We start from the raw sequence: 23,035 nt of genomic DNA on the forward strand, positions 1-23,035 counted from the left end.
GGATTTTAGGGGACTTTAAATTTTTCAGTACAAATTTTGTTTTTTAAATATCTTTTGAACGTAGAGTGGACAAACGACAATTTTTGGTATACGTGAAGAACTCGAGGTGGATAAACGACAGAAACTTGAATTTTTGAAAAAAAGTAATTTTTGAGGATTTTAAGACTTTGAGTTTTTCAGTAAAAATTTGTTTTCTAAATATCTTTTAAACGTAGGATGGACAAACGACGATTTTTGGTATACGTATAAAACTCAAGGTTGACAAACGACAGAAATTTGAATTTTTGAAAAGAAGTAATTTTTGGAGATTTTGGGGACTTTGAATTTTTCAGTACAAATTTTGTTTTTTTTGAATATCTTCTAAACGTACGGTGGACAAACAACAATTATACGATTATACGTATACGTGAAGAACTCGAGGTAGACAAACGAAATTTGAGTTTTTGAAAAAAAAGTAATTTTTGGGGATTTTAGGGGACTTTGAATTTTTCAGTACAAATTTTGTTTTTTGAATATCTCCTAAACGTAGTGTAGGGTGGACAAACGATGATTTTTTGTTTGTATCCAAACAAACAATTGCCTCTGTACTATGAGAGGAATATGGGAGCCATGGCACAAAGGAACAGGTAGAAGACTGCAGAGCCGGCATCGTGGGTTCGAGTCCAAAGTTTTTTTCTAAATTTCTGAAGCCACCTGTGCGATAACATGAGACAATTTTCAACTATGTATGTCTCCACGTAGTTCTATGTTTTATGTTCTTCTGTTGTTCTATCCATTCTTTGTCTTTCTCTGTCGCATTAATGTCTTTTGTTGTATCAGCCGATGGACTAAGTTTCCCAAGCTGCAGTGTTTCTAGTCCGTAGATTTATATTCGGATTAATTACATTACATTACATTACATTACATTACATTACATTACATTACATTACATTACATTACATTACATTACATTACATTACATTACATTACATTACATTACATTACATTACATTACATTACATTACATTACATTACATTACATTACATTACATTACATTACATTACATTACATTACATTACATTACATTACATTACATTACATTACATTACATTACATTACATTACATTACATTACATTACATTACATTACATTACATTACATTACATTACATTACATTACATTACATTACATTACATTACATTACATTACATTACATTACATTACATTACATTACATTACATTACATTACATTACATTACATTACATTACATTACATTACATTACATTACATTACATTACATTACATTACATTACATTACATTACATTACATTACATTACATTACATTACATTACATTACATTACATTACATTACATTACATTACATTACATTACATTACATTACATTACATTACATTACATTACATTACATTACATTACATTACATTACATTACATTACATTACATTACATTACATTACATTACATTACATTACATTACATTACATTACATTACATTACATTACATTACATTACATTACATTACATTACATTACATTACATTACATTACATTACATTACATTACATTACATTACATTACATTACATTACATTACATTACATTACATTACATTACATTACATTACATTACATTACATTACATTACATTACATTACATTACATTACATTACATTACATTACATTACATTACATTACATTACATTACATTACATTACATTACATTACATTACATTACATTACATTACATTACATTACATTACATTACATTACATTACATTACATTACATTACATTACATTACATTACATTACATTACATTACATTACATTACATTACATTACATTACATTACATTACATTACATTACATTACATTACATTACATTACATTACATTACATTACATTACATTACATTACATTACATTACATTACATTACATTACATTACATTACATTACATTACAATGTAATGCAATGATTCTTCCGATTAGTTTTCTTTAAGAATCTTTTGAATGCAAGCGAAAAGAATCAAATTTGTTTGCTTGTAGAACCACGGACCATAACCGAAGTTTTCCGAGAAATCCTCTGATTTTATATTTTGCTCTTCTTTGGAGGCCCTTATTTAGGATGTTTAAGTGGTAAAAAAGCTCAGAACTTGAATGTTGTAAAAAAACACAAATAATTCATGTCGTTATTCAATACGTTTGTCAATACTTTTCCCTTTGACACCCAAATGTGTCGTCAAAAAGATTATTGTGGAGTGAACCAATTTCATCGCATACAATCCTTAACAGTCGACTTAGCAAGGCCTTGTCTTTATAAAGTTCACTTCTCTGATCATATCTTTAGGCACATTATTTAATTCTGCGGGCAGTACCTTCGATGCAAGAACTTGGCAGTGTGTTCATGAAGAGTTTGGCATTATGAGTTTCAATTTTGTAATTAGTCCTTGTTTTGTTGCCGGTCAAAGCTTTGGCACCATCGCTAAAAAAACATAAAATTTTGTTCAATCCATTTTCCATTTCGTAGTCGCGACTCGCGAAAGCTTTCTAAAAACATATGGTACAAATTAACATTTTATTTTTTTTTTATTTTAATATAATAAAACTATTGTTCTATAATTGTGGAGTAACTAAAGCTCAAAAATTGGCAATATTAGGGAACCCGGCCGAACAGCTTAGATTTTGATGATCTTTTTTTCAAACGTCGGTAATTAAAAACACTTTAAAGTCTATAGATTAAAAACTGCCGGTGTTGCCGTTTTAATTTTTAAAATTTAATTGAAGATTTTTGTGAACAAAAACAAATTTTTTTCAAAAATTTTTCTTAAATTTCATAAATTAATTGATGCCAAAAGATTGTCTAGGAAATTCAAGGAAAAAAAAATATATGGGAGTGAGGGACAATCTTCCATAGTTCAAGCGATAGATGCAATTTTCTTATTAATTGACTTCAAACACAAAAAAACACAACGGCAACACCTACAATATTCAAATACACATTTTTTAAAAGCTAGAAGCTTAGTCATATATGTAAAATTAAAATTAAGTTAATTGAATGAACGGCTTTTGAAAGAATGGTAATTGAACTCAGATTTTTGAAAAAAAAAAAAAATATTGAAAAAATTTGAACATGTTGTTTTTTAAACTTGGTCGTAATATAAAATGCATTTATTTTCAAATTTTTTTGGCCGCATTTATTATGATTTCAAATTATAAAAGGAAATGTCAATATGTATTACGGTTTATGAACAAAATTAAAAAGTATTTCATTTTCGAAGAACTTTTTTTAATAAAAGTTTTGAAAAAAAATGTAACTTATTTTTTTTTTTATAAACATAAAATTATTTTTTATTCATTTAATAACCCTTACTGTTGAAAGTTAAATAGCAAAAATTTAAAGTTCCTATTTACCACAGTCTTTGAGAAAATTAATTATTTCAATGCAAAAATTCAGTTTTAATAAAAAAACCATTGAAATTGAAGAAATTTTTCATTTTTTTTTCAAAAGTGTGATATATTTTACCTTTTTTGCTTCGAAATTCAACTGATAATATTTATGGCCAAAAACTTTTTTTAAATAAATTCATATTTTATTAGAAAAAGTTTGGAAAAAAGTCATTTTAAATTTTTCTAATACCATTTTTTTTTTTTGAGGACCATTTTTTCAAAAAGTCTTGATTAAATTTAGTGGATTTAAATTTAAGAGATAAGAATGAGCTTCTGGCTTTTTTAAAATGTATTTTAAAATATTGTAGGTGTTGCCGTTGTTTTCAAAATATTTTTTTTGTGTTTGAGGTCAGAATGTTAGAAAATTGCATTTATTGCTTAAACGATGGAAGATTGTCACTTACTGCCTTTTATATATTTTCCTTAAATAACCTAGAGAATCTATTGCTATCATTTGTTTTATGAAATTTAAGCAAAAAAATGGTTTTGTTAAAAAAATTTTAATTTTAAAAAACAATACGGCAACACCGACAATTTTTTATCTATAGACTTTAAAGTATTTTAAATTACCTACGTTTGAAAAAAAAAATCGTCAAAATCAGAGCTGTTCGGCCGGGTTCCCTAATAATTTGCTTAAGTTACTCTACTATAAGTGAATTTATTTATTTGCTTATTACAAGCTAGACTAGTAACAATAATTTAAAATAAAATTATAAAATTAAAAAAAGAAAAAAAAAATTAACATTATATAAATTCAACAATATAACATTTAAATGGAAATTGACAAAATTTCATAAAAATAACAAAAACAAAATATGAGAAAGAAAAAATAAGAATTAAAAAAAAGTAAAGAATATGTAGTTATTGGTGAAAGAAGGAGAGGAGGGAGTTTCGTAGAACTGGTTTAGAGACATAGGATTATAGTAGCTATAATTTGTGCGGCGGAAAAGTGGTACGTTTCTAAGACAACGGCGATTAGTGTTAAAAGATACTTGATTTAACAGTGCTGGGGAGTTAATGTTCCCAGTTAATAAATCATATCGTCGCCCTAGTATTGAAGTGCCGTATACGCCATTTTTACATTTTTAGGAAATCGCATTTAAATGTTCGGAAGATAATTGCGAAAGAACTAACCGCTGGTATTTTTTGATATTTTAGTATGATATATAAAAAAAATGTGTCTTTTATATACATGTTATTGGACATGTGCAATTCGTTTAGTTTTCAAAATATTTAAATTTTTGTCCAAAATGAGTTTGCCGTATGCGCCATGAAAATCAGGAGTTTCTTTTATACATAACGTACGTCAAAACAATTCTCAAAATTTTCTTACATTGCATGAAAAATTTGACGTAAATGCCAAAATTTCTTGTTTTTGTCAAAACAATAGTGAATATCTCGGCAACGAAAAAAGATAGAAAAAAAGGGATAGCAGATTTAAAAAGAGCAACTTCGAAAACATAAGACTGCATACCTAGTTCAAAAAATTTATTTTGGCGTATACGGCACTCCAACGTACGATATATAAAAATTAGGTCGACGGTTAAACGTCTATTTTCGAGAGACTGAAGGTCGATCAGCTATAAGCGATCAGAGTATAGGGGGTTGCCACCACTGAATTCAGCATACTCGAATTAACTAGAATCGATGTGTCTCGCTTCTGTTGCAAAATCGAACTATCACAATGTTATTATATGATGATCTATTACACGGTGTAACACTCAAAATATACGCGGGCGGAGACCTATCCCGTTTTGTAGAGCTAGTCGCACACCCCCAAAATCTAGAGTTAGGAAAAAAATCTAGCTTCGTCAAATTTTTACCCATTTTCGATTTTTTTTTACAGTTTCTAATAGGAGATAGATATACCTTTTCAACAATGTACCACCTAGAATTTATAAGCTGTCAAAGTTCAAAATTCCATTTATTTCATCATTTATCCAACTTCGACATCAAATTAAAGCATATATTTTCACAACAGCATGCTGTTTTAAAAATATATTCTATATGTATTTTCCTTTTTGCCTTTTAAACTGGTCCATTCCCACATTGAAGCTCGGCAGTGACTTCTGAGCCCTTTTATTTAAAAGCTTCAGCATCTGCCGGATATATATGTATATATATTTTTTAAAAAACATATATATAAAGGAATTTTATATCAGTTACCTAGTTTCAAGCAGTAGTGTTCGGGGAAAGGAAACTCAGAAAAAATTGGCTTCCTATTACCGAACAGTTTAAAATAGGAATAAATAAAAACAATTTAAAAAAATCTAAACTTATACATAAAATTATAAATTTTAGCTTTAACTATATTTTCATTCAAATAAACACTATTTCATGCGACTATTTTTTTTACAAAAAAAAAAATACGATCATCTTCCGACAAACTGAAGGCTATTTGAACGAGAAAATTATAGTATATAGACTATAACTGGGTTTTTACTTCTAACGGGACAAAACAGTTTGTTTCTACATATTTAAGTGGAAAGTGTTCGGCTACTGGAGCTGTTCGGAAAGAGGTGCATCCACCTACATAAAATAAACCTAGAATAGAAAACTTAATTCTATACATACGAATAGTACAGTATAGGTATTATAATCAAATATATTTATATAAATAATTAAGATACGCGTACAATTTCGACTTGTTGCTGAGTTCGAGTGTTTGAAGCATTGCTTCAAAAGATGAGTTTAATGTGTAGAAGAGAAACTAGAAGCAATATTTCGTCGCCCTAGTATTGAAGTGCTGTATACGCCATTTTTACATTTTTGGGAAATCGCATTTAAATGTTCGGAAGATTATTGCGAAAGAACTAGCTGCTGGGATTTTTTGATTTTTTAGTATGATATATAATTAAAATGTATCTTGTTATTGGACATCTGAAATTCGTTTAGTTTTCAAAATATTTAAATATTTGTCCAAAATGAGTTTGCCGTATACGCCATGAAAATCAAAAGTTTCATTTATTCATACGCGAACGTCAAAAAAAACAAACGATGTAAGACGTACGTCAAAACAATTCTCAAAATGTTCGTAACTTGCATGAAAAATTTGCCGTAAATGCCAAAATTTGTTGTTTTTGTCAAAAGAATAGTGAATAGACTGCATACCTAGTTCAAAAAGTGCAATATGGCGTGTACGGCACTGCAATACTAGGGCGACGGTTTGCTTGTGATGAAGTAGAATGAGCAATTTACGAGTAATAGCCAAACGGAGCGAGTTCAAGTTGAAATATAATTATGAAAATGTTGTTGTAGTCGGTTTAAGTCAGTTAATATTCTCTTTATTTTGCTAACTGATCCAAGTTAATTAAATTACATTCAAGTTCAGAACAATGGTCAAATGTCGCATAAAATGAGCACGATATGTATGTACATAATGTACACCATTTGAACCAAAGCATGAATACACACGTCATCATGAGGCGTTGTCCACAACGGAAGATGAATCATTCATACAAGTTGATTGAGAATTATGTCATACATAAACAAATCTTGTACGGTTAAAACTGCATTTAAACATGTAATCGTCTTGTTATTGTTTTTGTGGAACACAATGAATTGGGAAAACATTTTTTAAAGAATGACCCAATATTAAAAATAGAGAAAGATAAGAAATTCTTGTGGATAAAACAGAGAGAAAAAAATACCAAGTAAATACATAAAAACTTCTACACAAAAAAATGTCGGCGTTTAACTATATACAATATGTAGTTGGTGATGTCATACTTGAAGTTTCTTTCTATTGTGTATTCTGGGATTTAGGCCGTGAGTGAATTGCGTTAAATAGTTAAATCCGTTTATAGTTAAATTGTTGACACTATTGAGGTGAATAAAAAATTTTCAGCTGTTAAAAATTTATCGGGCTCCGGGACCTGGTTAAATTTGAGTTAAATTTTTTTTGCAGATGGTTTAGTTTTTTTTTTTTTATTAAAAAGGAGTATCATGGCAGAAAAAAGGCAGACAAAATTTTAAACAATAATCCATACAGCTGAAATTTGTTTTATTAACCTCAATAGTGTCAAAAATTTAACACGGATTTAACTATTTAACGCAATTCACACACGGCCTTAAAATGCAAGAGAGTTCTGTATTCGATTTTGTCTTGACATGGTATTTAACAAATGTGTTCTTGAAGTTATACCCTTCAAGCAAGAAAACGGAGTTCTGTATTCTGTTTGATTTCTCCATTTCGACACACCATTTAACTCACACATTTACAACGTTTTGTGTATGAACACAAATTCGCAATATGCAATCGGCTCCGCGGTGATTATAATTTCCATAGTAATTTGAGCCACCGTGGGACCCGTTTCGTAGTCGTTTGTTTGAAGGGTACTCCTTTTGCGGCGTTGGGGTGGGGTAATTTTATTTGGAAAAAAAAAAAAATTTCAAAGGGTTTAGCAAATAGCATCTTCTATTACTCCTCCTTTTGGCGTTTGATGATATCCCAATTACACTGTATACAAATTTCTCTCAATATACGAGTTTGGACACTTGTTTGAACTTTTTTATGTTACATTACTCTTTTCCTTTAAAATCTTATGTTATACTTTGGATTGGAAGAGAAATTATGCCTTATGAATATCTGGCACTCATTTTCTGCAATTTTAAGTGATTTGTTATGTTTTATTTCGGTTCTCGTGGGCAAAATTTAATTAAAAATGTATTATTGCGAAAAAAAAACCAATGAAAAAAAAATATCATCTTACGAAATAATCTTTTGATAAATTATTTTATATTTTTGAACTTCATAATTTGCTCAGGGATATCATGGCGAACAATTAAATTTTACGACATAATTTGCCCACATAAGTAAAGAAATATGAATTTCAGAAATAATGCCTGACATAATGTCTGAAATAATTGTTTCTAATAGAGGCGAGGCTTAAAACAATTTTTTTATGTTATGTAACAGGCCGCCTCCACAGGAGATAATTTTTGTCATGTTGACGTGTCTTAGCAAGAAATGTCTTGTGGAGGCTCGCCATTTCTTATTATGATTCAATGTTAGACAATCGTGTCTTCGATTTTGTCTGAACACGATTGTCTAACATCGAATTTGACAGATGTGTTTTTTTCTTTTGGAAGTTCAGTTTTTTCATTATTTTTTGTCCTCTCATGAGCTAGGTTTTGTCCGTAGTAGCGGACGACAAAATATATTTGTTTGTTTTGCGAATTTTTACATGTTTTATGTTGAGTTGAATTAGATTTCATGAAATGGTTTATTAGTACCTACAGGTAAAATAGTAAATTAAATCAACAAATAAAAAAAAATTGTCACACTCATGAAACTTGGCAAAAAGTTTGCTATTGCGATAAAAACCAAGGATAAAAAAGTCTATACAAAAAAATGGGTGGAAGGGTGTTTTTTTCGCCTTTGTTCTGTAAACCAAAATTACCAATTACCAAACTTTGGTCTTATGAAATTGATTGAACACATTCTCACCATCCCATTTTTCCATATTCATGCATGTTTTATTCATTTTTAATTGTTAACTTACACTGAAACTTTGTTTAATAAAATAATAAATGAAATGACATTTGACGCTAATGGAGAGTGAATAAATAGAAATCCTGTTTAAAACCTTCGTCTGCTCTAAAAATCCCTCTTAAAAGGTCGAATTTGGTGTTTTAACTAAAACGACTTTTAAATTTAATGCTCAATTAGTTAATGATGCCAAACTTCAAAAAAATTCTAAAAGAGACTGAATTAAAAGAATTTGGTTTTTAATTTTGAAATTCCCTTTTTTAATGGCGATTAAAGTTTAATGGAGAGTCAATAAATTGGGCCTTATAACAAAATCAAACTAAAAAAAGCTTTGCTCAGGGATTTTGTTCGAAAAGTTTTTTTTTGGTTGACAAATTAGGTTTAATTTTGTTTTTTATGTCAAATCAAGCAAAAAAAAAAAACCGAAAACCGGTTTTTCCAAAAACCGGTTTATTGGCCCGGTTTAAAACCGGTCGGTTTAAATGAAAGAAAAAAAACCGGAACAAGCGAAAACCGGTTTTTGTACTAACAACCGCCATCCCTAGGTAGGGGTCGAATGTCAAAAATATTGTGAACAAAATTGTTTAGGTATCGAATATTATCATATGACACATGTTTTTAAGGTATTTTTTGATGCTGAATCTTATGACATAAAAATAAGGTCAATACGATTGCTCTTAGAAAAGTTATAACCGATTAAAAACAAGGGTACTTGTTTTTCGACTTCAACAGGTAAAATATAACCGAAACCCATGTTAAAAACATGCTACACTGATAAAATTTGGGATGAAGGTTTAAGATAAGGCAGGGACAAAGAATTCTTAAAGTTCTTAAAAATATTTTTGGAGCAAGGGTGTTAATTCGATGGGTTGAGTTATGTGGGAGAAAGGTATTATAACAGCTGACTTAAATTTAATTAATTCTTAAAACTTGGTGAAAAAGTTTTGTTTGTAATAAGAATTAAGAATCTATAAAGTGTACAAAATTATCTTGAGTGAAAAGGTGTTTCTTCTAAGAAATGATGAAATTCAGAATTAGTGAAACAAAAACTGGGAAAAAATTGTTACATCAATGAAAATTGGTAAAAATGTTTCATTGCCCTCGTAAATGCAGACAAGTACTCATACTCTCTTGTTTTTAAGTCAAAGTGTATAATATTTCAAAGAGTTAAATGCTAAAACATACATCAGGTGGCATCCGACATTTTTAAGACAAAAGGGAGTCTTAGCTAAAACATGATGTATTATACACTTTGGCTTAAAAACAAGTGATTTTAGTGTTTTTTAGCATTTGAGTAGGGTTGTCGAGTAATTGTCTGCATTTACGAGGTGTCACCCGACAATTTTTAGATAAAAGAAAGTCTTAGCTAAAATATTATGTATGTTATATCCTTTAACTCTATCAAATATGATACACTTTGGTTTAAAAGTAAGTGATTTTAGTGTTTTTTTTAGCATTTGAGTAGGGTTGCCGAGTACTTGTCTGCATTTGAGAGTTGGCACCCGACATTTTTTAGAAAGAAGAGAGTATTATCTAAAATATGGTGTAAAGTTTAGCTTTCTGGTGCATAAAAAGGTATACTGTTTTGTTCAAAGAAGATTTTTGTCAGTTTTGTTTTCATTTTAATGGGGTTGCCACATTTGTAGGGTTATTTTCTTTATATTATTTTATAGTTTTTTTTACTAATTTGACTTTTGTTTTGCATTTCAAAAATTTTTTTATCTGGCCAAACAACAAAGATATGAATGTATTAGTTATGTGACAATTTTTCCTTTAAAATAGGGTTGCCACATGGAAGTTCCCATTTTAGAAGTGGCAACCCTATTTTTTTATTTTCAATATCAACTTATTTTTCATTTGACACCAATTTTAACCGCTAAGTAACTCGACAGTGTTGTTTTTGTAATTTTGGTATGAAGTCCGTGAATATATGTGCAAAGCAACAACAAATATAACTGAAAAATTTAGCCACCACTGTGGTGAATCACTCACCAAGTGTGTATGTGTGCGTAAATATGCAACACAATTGGTAGGTGATTCACCACACCTCGGAGCTTGTTGGCAAACGTCATTTGACCGCTCAGTTTTCATTCTTGGTATAGTTTGCTTATGGCATAAATGTTTAAAATTGTTCGAATCCACAGCATTGTATATATATTTCCATAGCATGGTATAAGAAGACAAGGTATGATCATTAGAGTCGCCATTTTACAAAATGGAGTAATAAGTTTTTGACGTATAATTTGGCAAATTTGCGTCAAAAGCAACAACAATTTCCAAGACAATAACAATTTCAATGGGCAGCTGTCAAAAACTTAAGCCATTTTTAAATTTGGACAGTTCTCGATACAGACTTTTTTCTAAAGATCATACCTTCTCTTTTTATACCATGTTTCCATAGTACTATCATGAAGTTAAACGATCTTAGGAACTCTGGTGGTAACTTAGAAAAGCAGAATTTGTATGAAATAAATACACTGAGAACCACCTCAAAATAGTGGTAACTTGAACTAAATACTAATATAATACTAAATACTAATACTAATACTAAATTCGACTTCATGATAGTACTATAGAAATAGGGTGGAGTTGCCTATTAGCGGCCGTCTCCAGCTTCCGGTCACCTTTCGGAAAATCGTTATATCTAGTGATTTCGTAGGCTTTATTCCAAAATTTCGCTCTTTGGGTAACGTACCCAGCGACCGACACCCTTAAGGCACAATTTGTGTTTGAAAATTCATAACTTTCCCTACACTGCTTTAATTTTAATTATTTAAATGGTTAATTAAACTATAAGTAATGGTTTTTAAGTATAATAAATAATTTAGTAATTCCTTAAAAATATCAAAATTAAAAATTTAATACCTTACCGGGTTTTTAGTTACCGACACCCGATTTTTTTAGTAATGGACACCCATAGCTAAGCTGCATTTACAGTCTTGGTTTTATCGCCGGTGTGTAAGATGTCCGTTTTTGAATTAGAACCGAACAACAAGACGGTTTTACTACTGACATTCTCTCGGTGTTGTACGGTGTTAGTTCAAGAAGGAACATAAAAAAATGAGAGTGTAAATGCAGCTAAGCATTCAACTGCATTTAATGCACTTTGCAGATCTTCGTCTTTGTTTTGCTTCTGTTTTTGCCATTTTAAACAATAGCCTGAAATGTCGACGCCGACGAACACTCAAGTACTTGAAAATAACGGTTTAAACCTAGCTTACAGTTCAACGCATAACAAAACTTAATTTTCAATACCTGGGGTCGAATCACGGTAAAAGAAAAAGGTAGGTACAGATAGCGTTCATACCTTAACAACCGTGTGCCGTGATTCGACACCTGTTCTCTGTTGTACTTTAGGTGCGGGCTATTCTGGTCCTGTAAAAAGTTTGATGCAAATAGTTTTCATCGATTCTGGTTTTAGTGGAAACATGGATATTAAAGTCAAAATTCTATCACATGAAAATAATTTTCTCATCGAAATATTTTCTGTGAAAAGAATAATACGTACGTAAAAGGAGCTCGAGCCCACATAAAAAAATTAGCAGTCCAGCAATACAAACAACCGTTGAACTACGTACCTACATATATCAAGACACAAATTTTGATGGAAAAAGGAAATGCATCCTTTTTTTTAACAAAAAAATTAAAAGTTGCCATAGAATACGTCAAAAATTATATTTTTACGATCATACGTTAACGTTTTGACTATTATCGTATCTATTTAATCAGTAGAAAAATGTAGGGACAGGTAGCTTAAAAGCAAAAATAGAATGATAAAATGAAAAGACGAATGAAAACTCCGATGGTGAAAATTTTATCATTCAATTTTTTCACAGAACCAGAATAAGGACCCAGACAAAACGTTACATGCCTTAAAATTAAAAAGAAAGATTTAGGAACACAAAGAAGATTTGACCTCGAAATTGAAGGTGGAAGTTTTCTTTGTAAATTAAAAGCTAGTATGCGTGAACTTAAGGGAAATAAAAATAGGCAAACAAGGGCTAAATTTTTAGCGTGTGCATGAAAATGATTGTTAAACAATACACACACCTTGCATAAATCGAATGAACCGTGTTCAGATTCCTTTCACACTTTTTTAAAGTAATTTTACACAATCGAAAGGAAACCCCCTTTATAAACTTATTTAAAAGCGCTACGCGATGCTTTGAATCTTTAGTTTTTTTTTTTACACGGTGAACTGTAAACTAGGCCTTAGGAGCCAACAAAAAGTGATTTGAAAATAATGGCACAAAAAGAACGGTGTCCATAACTAATACCGTGTCTAATTGCGCCAGTTATGGACACCAGTGTCGGTCACTGAATTTCGTTGAACATTATATTTTAGTTATGAACACCCCACGTAAAATTAAATTATGTTTTTTAATTTTTAATAACTTAAATTAAAATAGATCTATAAAGCAATTCTCTAACAAAATATTCAATTTTAATTTTCGTACAATATACAGTTATATTGTTTAAAGAATGATTTGTACTACCCAGTGTCGGTCACTGGGTTGTTTACCCTATGTAGTTCTTAAATATAAGAGAACAGCATAAGAGAAGAAATTGGAATAAAGCCTACGAAATCACTAGTAACAATTTTCCCAAAGGTGGCCGGAAACTGGCGACTCACAATGGGGCAAAATGGCAAAAAGGTGGCATTAAATCAACCAAATGAACTGGACACTTGAAATTTGGAACAAATCCTACTTATTCAAATGTTAGTTCATAGCCAAAATTTCGAATGGCCACGTCCATTTCTAGGCTTACCACCCATACATTTTTTTAAGATATTCAAAATTTTTCGGAAAATCAGTTTAATTTAAACTTTGAATGCCTTTTATAAAATAGTAACACAATTGCAATTATAAAAAAAAATTAAATACAAAATAGGGTTGACAATTTTGAAATTTTGATTTTTTTAAAAATTATTTTATTACCTACTATTTTTTTTAAATAAATTTATTCAATCAATTTTTTTTTTAATATTTTACTATATATAAATACACATTTAATTAATGAACGAATTAAATAATTTAGATGTCTTTTTCACTCTCAATTTTTACTAAAAAAGGTGCATTTATAGAAAATGACGTCATCAACCAAAAATGAACAATTCACACAGGGTAGCAAAAAGTAGCAAGAAAACTTTTCATATTCTAAAACTAGACAAAACGCAAAACAAAATGACATATAAAACTTATTGGCGTTTTACGGCGAACGCAACTAAATAACTAAGGCTTTCAGAAGAGAGCTGAAAAATACATTATTTTAAGGTTATTTTTCATTTTTGACTACGAATTAAAATATTTTGAATGCATATTTTCCATAAAAATTCATTAGAACGTACCCAAGCTCACTGATTCCATTTCAAAAAGATTCAACTTAGTACAAGTAATAAATAATAAACAGTACACAATTTACTGAAACAACCCAAAATGATAAAAAGTCGTAAAAATTCTACCCAAAAGTGATCTTTCTCTTCCTTTGAGACAATCTCCTGAATTACACTTGGTTAAAATTAATTTTTTCTCTCTCATTTCTAATTCTCTATTATATTTCAAAGAGAAAGAAGAGAAAGAGAAATAGTTCAAAACAAAGCTTAACTTTATGATTTGATTAAATGCCAGCTTTTTTGAGTTTTGCCCCATTGTGCGACGGCAGCAAATAGGCAACTCTTCCCTATTAATACAATGATCCACAGTATACATAAGGCCTGTTTGGGTACTGCCTAAAACAGAAATATTCTACTTTTTTCAACATTTTCAGCCCAATTCCTGTTTGGGTACTCTTGAATGGTGTAGTTTTGTACATTATTTTTGACAAAAATAGAAATACGTATTTCTGTTTTAGACAGTACCCAAACAGACATCATCACATATACATTAGGGTGGTCGTTATTTTCCAAAAATTGGAATTTCTATGCTCCCAAGGGCTTATATGGTTGGAAATAAATAAAAAAAAATATTCCCCAAGTTTCAAGTCTCTAAATTAATTTTAACCCGTGCCGAAAAGCGGTTGAAGTTTCTTATGGGAATAACATGGGGTTTTTGATCTTGTCCCATCAAATTTAAATTCCAGCCAAACTATTCGTTCTAAAAATCTGAAACTTGGCAGACTTATACCTTATAGTTGTAGCAATCATGTGGATTTTTTTCATATTTTTAACTATTATAGTTTCGGATATTCAGCTCGGTAAAGAAAACCATTTTTTTTCAGACTTTTTTAATTTTTTTTTTCAAAAAAAAAAAAAAATATAGTAATAATAAATTCCTTATTCGTTTATGAGTAATTCCATGTGAAAAGAATATAGGAAAAATACCTATGTCATAAAATCTTGTTGTGTCATTTTTTAACGGTTCCTTAGCTCAAATATGAACTTCTGTATATAAATAATCCCCCCAAAAAATTAGCAAGTGAGTAGAATGAATTAATTCCCTAAGTCACTCAATTTTTGAGAGTAAAAAAAATATGATCTTTAATTACTTTTTTGCATATTTCTTGCGACTTTATACATAATTCAATTAAGGTTTTTTTTGCATTTGTAGGGTGATATTTAGACCTTTCAAAAACCGTTATTAAAAATGAAATTATAATTCATTTTAAGCTGATCTATTACAAAAAAGGTGAAAAACACATTTTATTTTTTTTTTCTAAAAAACCCATTTTTTAATTTTTTTTTTTAAGTAAAAAATTATGATCTTTTCAATAAAAATAGTTTCGTAATGATTTTTTCACTTTTAAGCTGTTTTTTCCCAAATTTGTACATAAAACCATAATGAGACTCGGCACGAGTAAGATAACTTAGGCGACAAGAATTGATAACGGTATTTTGTAGAGGAGTTCAATACAATAATTTTTTACTATGGGAGAGGGGTTCTATCTCCCCTCGTTTAGGCGGGAGGGGCATTTTTCTAAAATATGACGTAAAATACTTAAAAACTTATTAAAAATCAACGGTAACACTTACAGTTATAATTGATATCTTTCTGAAAAGCCGGAATTGTATTATTAATTCATTCTACTCACTTGCTAATTTTTTTGGGGGATTATTTTATTATATTTTTTCTATATTCTTTTCACATGGAATTACTCATAAACGAATAAGGAATTTATTATTATTACTATTTTTTTTTTTTTTTGAAAAAAAATGAAAAAAGTCTGAAAAAAATGGTTTTCTTTACCGAGCTGAATATCCGAAACTATAATAGTTAAAAATCTGAAAAAAATCCACATGATTGCTACAACTATAAGGTATAAGTCTGCCAAGTTTCAGATTTTTAGAACGAATAGTTTGGCTGGAATTTAAATTTGATGGGACAAGGTCAAAAACCCCATGTTATTCCCATAAGAAACTTCAACCGCTTTTCGGCACGGGTTAAAATTAATTTAGAGACTTGGAACTTGGGGAATATTTTTTTTTATTTATTTCCAACCATATAAGCCCTTGGGAGCATAGAAATTCCAATTTTTGGAAAATAACGACCACCCTAATATACATAACAGTACACATAAAGAAAAGAGTCGGGCGACTTTTCATTAAGGGCGCACATCTAGAATTCTGTTTTTGTTTTTACAGTGAGCTTAGGGTAGGGATGACGATTGTTTGTACAAAAACCGGTTTTCGGGTTTTCCGGTATTTTTTCTTTCGGTTAAGCCGGGCCAAAAAAAAACGGTTTTTAGAAAAACCCGTTTTCTGTTTTTTTGCTTGATTTGAAAAAAAATTAACCTAATTTGTCAACAAAAAAAAAATTTTCGAAGAAAATCCCTAACTAAAGCGGTTTTTAGTTTGATTTTGTAGGAGCTTGAGGAATTTTTTAAGCTGAATATAAATGAAAATTTATAATTATATGGTTAGTTGAGAGGGTATGAAAGTTTTGAGGGTTTTCAGTTATTTGACTCGTCGGGTCTTTTTTTGTTCGATGTTTTTTTCAGCCGGTTTTTCGTTTTTTTTTTTTTGGAAAACCGGTTTGAACCGGGAGAACAAAAACGAAAAAAAACCGGTTGACCGAAGCAAAAAAACCGAAACCGGTTTTTCCCATCCCTAGCTTAGGGTCTCAAAAGAATACCTTTAAAATATTAAAGTGAGGAAACCGAAACACCCCTAAGTATGATTAAAAAATAAATAATGAAATTTTTCATACAAAATGTATGCAAATTAAAAGTGAGATTAGTATCTGGGTGCATGCTGCCCCCTGCAACCCCCCGTGCTTGGACTCACTATAGGATTTGAGATGGGGACAAGTTTGGGTATGTGAAAAGAACTGTTAAAAAAAAAAATTGTTCCTCGTGGTCGTCATTTGCATACATTTTGTATGAAAAAATGAACTTTAAAAACTTAATTAAAAATATAAACACACGTTTCCTACCATTTAAATTGTTATTTTAATTACTCTTAGGCCGTGTGTGAATTGCGTTAAATAGTTGACACCGTGTAAAATTTTTGACACTATTGAGGTGAATTAAAAATGCTCAGCTGTTAAAAATTTATTGGGCTCTGGGATCTGGTTAAATTTGAGTTCAATTTTGTTTGCAGATGATTTTGTTTTGTTTTTTTATTAAAAAGGAGTATCATGTCAGAAAAAAGGCAGAACAAATTTTAAACAATAATCGATACAGCTGAAATTTTTTTTATTAACCTCAATAGTGTCAAAAATTTTACACGGTGTTAACTATTTAACGCAATTCACACACGGCCTTAGTCATTAATATTTCAAATAAAAGTATTCGCGTATTAAAATTCGAGCCCTAAGTTTTATACCAATTTTCGGTTCTATCCAAGTTATGTCCATTTTGTTGACTATTTTGACTGGACTCAGTTCTGAACGTGAAGTTATTTGATTTCCACCCGGGAATCGAAATTGAAGTTCTTGTTTGAATTTCCAGGACTACTTGCCTGTTTTGTAAATGATTATTAAGAAGCATTTTAAATATAAAATACTTCACTAATTAACTTTTGACACATAATTTTTGTTATTAGAATTACTAATATGCTGTTTCCTTATATTAAACAAATGTTATGCTTATTTTCATAGAATACAGTCCCTTTAAAATCCTTCTACGATAAAGATGCCGGCAGAAACAAAATCTGCTTCCGCTGGAACGGAGACAGAGACCCCTATAATGAAAAAGTCTGGATCTGTTTCCACATCAAAAGCTGCTTCAGCGCGCGTGACTCTACTTGATGGTTCTATCTTAGATGTTACAATTGATGTAAAATAAAAATCCAATAAAACCTATTTTTAGAAATGTTTCAATATTCTTTTTTTTTAAATAGCGTAAAGCTAAAGGACGAGATTTACTCAATTCTATTTGTGCGGGCTTGAATATCTTAGAGAAAGATTATTTTGGATTAATATACCAAATCGCAACTGATGATCGTGTTTGGTTAGACCTAGAGAGGCCGGTGGCTAAAATTTTTCGTACTGATCCATGGGTGCTACAATTTGCTGTAAAATTCTATCCTCCGGAACCAGCTCAACTACAAGAAGATATTACCAGATACCAACTTTGTCTTCAAGTAAAATGATGCATTATACATATTTTATTTTCAATTGAGTTCATAAATTAAATTTTCTTTCTAGATTCGAAATGACATATTAGAAGAACGTCTACCATGTACATTTGTTACCCACGCACTTTTAGGTTCTTATCTTGTTCAATCTGAGATGGGTGACTACGATCCAAAAGAAATGCCGGATAGAGGTTACTTAAAGGATTTTAAAATTGCACCCAACCAGAACTCCGAGTTAGAACAAAAAGTAATGGATTTGCATAAAACTCATAAGTAAGATAGCACACATGTACGAAAAACTTCCCTTTTATATCATTCAATTTTATAGAGGGCAGTCACCAGCCGAAGCAGAACTGCATTACTTAGAAAATGCAAAGAAACTTGCTATGTACGGTGTAGATTTGCACCCTGCTAAAGATTCTGAAGGTGTTGACATCATGTTGGGTGTTTGCGCATCTGGATTGCTTGTTTATCGCGATAAGTAAAAAAAAATAAATAAAATTAAAAAGCTTTAAATTTGAAAAATTTCTTTAATTTTGCTAGATTACGAATAAATCGATTTGCTTGGCCAAAGATTTTGAAAATATCTTACAAACGTCACAATTTTTACATCAAAATCCGTCCAGGTGATTTCGAACAGTATGAGTCAACTATTGGCTTTAAGTTAGCCAGTCACAGAGCCGCAAAAAAACTATGGAAGTCATGTGTTGAGCACCATACATTTTTCCGTCTAATGGCACCAGAAAAACCTTCGAAATCAAGTCTGTTCCCAAGATTTGGATCTAAGTTCCGTTACTCTGGTCGAACTATGTACGAAACTAGGAAAAATCCTGTAGAGCGCACAGCCCCAAAGTTTGATCGAAGCTTATCGGGACGTCGTTTAACTAGTAGAAGCATGGATGGTGAGATACTTTTGTATGTTTCGTTTTGTAGATACTCTTAATACATTTAGTTTGAACACAGCCTTAGCCTTAGCTGAAAAAGAACGTGAAAAATATGCCCAAAAGCGTCACACTATGGGACATCCACCAGATCACATTCCAGATTTAGATCCACCTCGCAACCGTAGTCCACTGAAAAAGGATAACAAAGAAAAGGTATGTTTGTGTTCTTATATATAAATCACTTGTAAGAATAAATCCACGAATGACAAATATGCAAAAAAAATTCAAAAACAAATTGATTTATAGATACTAATATTCAACTTTTATTAACTTATTTTTTATGGTTTTGTGTTTGTACATTAACGGCCAATTTCTTCACATGAGTACTAAGCCAGCTTACTACCCGGTCTAGATAGACCTGGGGGTCAGTTCCCGATCTGTGAAGCTGTGAAGTGATAGAAATAATATCATTTCAATTTTCACAAAGTTTTTTTTTTCATTTTATCACTTCACAGGCACCCCTTATGCGATTCTCAAACTCAATGTGATTAAATGTGTACTAAATTCGCCTTTTACTGGACCGGCTTAGGTTCGGATCCGGGTGTAGTTGAGATTGTTTATTTTTTTTAAATTGTGTTTTTTATTTGTTTATTATTTTTCACAACATATTGGGTTGTGATAAATAAGACTGTGCAAGTCGAAATTCTTGACAGGCGCGCGAATAACTGTTTCGCCATATTTCGGACCCGAGCAATCCATTGGCATCATTAGTTTTTCGATTTATCGGTACGACTTCGAACAAAATTTTTTTTGAAAATTTTTTCAATTATTTTGAGAATTTTCCACTGTTTTTAGTCATTTTTCAATCAAAAACATTGTTTATATTGCTAATATTTCTGCTCAAACGTTATTTGCTACCAGTAGAAAGACATTGTAAACAATTTTGAACAATTTTTTTTGAAAGTTTAGTGATTTTTTTTTGAAAAAATTTTTAAAAAATCGAAATTTTTTACATTGTTATCGTTTTTTCGCTGTTTTTGTTCTCTTTTGCACAAATACATAGCATGTTTTCCATTAAAAATTAATTTAACTGTTAATTTAGTGTTGGTTAAACTTTGACATACTATCGATAGCATCGATAACAAAAAAATATCGAGTATATCGATACTTCACAAAACTATCGATAGTTTCAATACTTCCAAATTATTATACCACAAGGCTACCTATATTATCGATAGTTTTCTTAAAACTATCGATACAATCGGCAATGGAAACTATCGATATCTACCAAACACTATGTTAATTCGTTGTTTACATCCAATGTCAAACGAAAACTTAACTTGTAGTTCAAATTGTGTTTAATTAATTTCAAAGCTATCGATAATATCGGTAGCCTTGTGGTAAAATAATTTGGAAGTATTGAAACTATCGATAGTTTTGTGAAGTATCGATATACTCGATATTTTTTTTGTTATCGATGCTATCGATAGTATGTCAAAGTTTAACCAACACTAAATTAACAGTTAAATTAATTTTTAATGGAAAACATTCTATGTATTTGTGCAAAAGAGAACAAAAACAGCGAAAAAACGATAACAGTGTAAAAAATTTCGATTTTTTTTTAATTTTTTCAAAAAAAAAATCACTAAACTATCAAAAAAAAATGTTCAAAATTGTTTACAATGTCTTTCTACTGGTAGCAAATAACGTTTGAGTAGAATTATTAGCAATATAAACAATGTTTTTGATTGAAAAATGACTAAAAACAGTGGAAAATTCTCAAAATAATTGAAAAAACTTTCAAAAAAAATTTTGTTCGAAGTCGTACCGATAAATCGAAAAACTAATGATGCCAATGGATTTCTCGGGTCCGAAGTATGGCGAAACAGTTAATCGCGCGCCTGTTTCAAAATTTTTTTTCAAAAAACTTGCACAGTGTAATTTATCATGTGAAAAGATTTTATTTCACAAATCAAGAATCGAATTTATTATAAAAACGTGATAAAACTTATCATATCACAGTTTCACAGATAGGGAATTGACCCCCAGGTCCTAGCACTAGTACTAACGAAAAGTTAGTACCTGAGCATTCCTTCACATTTATACCTGAGCATTCCTTCACATTTAAGGCGCATTTCTTTTTTGGTGTGTTTTATGTCTCATATAAGTCATCGGTGCAAATCGCATTATTTTAACATGACTTGTAGACGAGCTTGCACATAGCCTCCAAAAGTATTTGTTAATGAAACAAACATATTATTTTGTGTTCGAAACTGGAAGATTGATGTCGGACATCTATTTGTGATACTGTGGTTCAAAAATTGTTGCACCCAAAAAATGGACTCGACAGATCATACTTTGAGTAGTCGTAGGCTACTCTTTTCCAAGTATGAGTATAACTTTAATCGTAAATGGTTTCCAGCATTGTCGGGCGTCGAGAAATGCAAATGCAGAGTGTCTACGCAATCCCGATTTCGAGGTCTTAACAAATCGTTGGTTCAAAGGAAAAACTCACTAACTGCTATTGAAATCGTATTTAGTAAGTTTTTCCTTTGGAACGAAGAAAAACCGAGTCCTAACTAATACTCGGTACCAATTTGACAGTACTAAGGCTTAGGACTTTTGTGAAGAAATCACTTGGTAGGACTCTGTAAAGAAATCGGCCGTAAATTAATTTACTTAATTCATATACAACATTTCAACACAGTCTACAACACATTGGTTGTAAATCACTTAGCTTATATGGTGTATTACAAAATAAATAAATCTATTTACTAATGCAATACAAAACTAAAATTTAATTGATGACAACAACAGTTGAAACGTGAATCAAGCACTGGTACAGCTTCTGCTTCGTCACAGAGTTCAATTGAAGGAGATTACGAGACGGGTGCCGATTACATTATCGACGAGCAGGTTATTAAAAAAGACAATTAACTATCATGATATGTTTTCTCAATTTTATCTATTCTAATCCTTTGAAAGTATTTTTTGTATTTAGTTCTATTTTACGTTGTCTTTTGTTTGCTCGAAAAAAAAAAAATTTTGCTATGATATTTCCCCTGAATATTTTGCTTAATTTAATACGATTCGATATTCCTTTTATTATATCGAGCCCTTCCCTCAAAATTATCGTAAGCGACATAGCGCTCACGATACAGAAATTTTTTTATATTCTACAGAATTTTTTTATATTCTTTTGTTTTTAGACTTATTGGAGACAATTTTGATGTGAATGTTTCTTCAACAATTGTTGATATCATTAACACAAAAAAATTTATAGCTTATTCGTTTTAAGTGTTTAAAAAGTACTATTAAATTGTCTATAATTCAAAATCTAATTTGGCACAAACGATTATTTTGCGGGAAGGGGACGATATAAAAACAATGAATAATTTGTTAGCTTTGAAACAAAGAATAAAGTATTTAACTGTTTGGTTTATAAAATATTCCCACACAAAATTCAAAGTGGTTACCCATGTTTTATTTTTAGCATCAAATTAACCTACAGTTGACACCAATGACTAGGCAATCCGGCTGTAAGATCAATAGCCACGTCCCAAAAAAAAAGTGTCTAACAATTTTCTGAAATAAATTTTTTAGGCCTATTAAAAACATGTTTAAATTGTTTAAAAAGAAAAAAAGGTAAGGGGGGATGGATCTAATTCGCACGTTTTTTTTTTAAGTCTGAATAATGCTTC

General features: G+C 30.4%; 1 protein-coding gene across 9 annotated transcripts in view; it reads left to right on the plus strand.

Annotated features, from left to right (window-relative positions):
- Positions 1–23,035, plus strand: part of LOC129906160 (protein 4.1 homolog) — a 232,518-nt gene that overhangs the window by 143,835 nt on the left and 65,648 nt on the right. For 6 of the 9 annotated variants that reach the window (XM_055981817.1, XM_055981821.1, XM_055981819.1 and 3 more), the window contains exons 2-8: positions 17,972–18,149; positions 18,214–18,456; positions 18,521–18,723; positions 18,779–18,931; positions 18,994–19,352; positions 19,414–19,547; positions 22,152–22,250. In XM_055981817.1, coding sequence (XP_055837792.1) covers positions 18,006–18,149; positions 18,214–18,456; positions 18,521–18,723; positions 18,779–18,931; positions 18,994–19,352; positions 19,414–19,547; positions 22,152–22,250 — 1,335 coding nt within the window. In that variant the 5' untranslated portion in view covers positions 17,972–18,005. The remainder of the gene's footprint in view (positions 1–17,971; positions 18,150–18,213; positions 18,457–18,520; positions 18,724–18,778; positions 18,932–18,993; positions 19,353–19,413; positions 19,548–22,151; positions 22,251–23,035) is intronic. The other 3 variants (XM_055981820.1, XM_055981818.1, XM_055981823.1) reach the window with 1 other exon arrangement.

This window comes from Episyrphus balteatus, chromosome 1 (assembly GCF_945859705.1).
Source record: "Episyrphus balteatus chromosome 1, idEpiBalt1.1, whole genome shotgun sequence".
NCBI classification, from domain to species: domain Eukaryota; kingdom Metazoa; phylum Arthropoda; class Insecta; order Diptera; family Syrphidae; genus Episyrphus; species Episyrphus balteatus.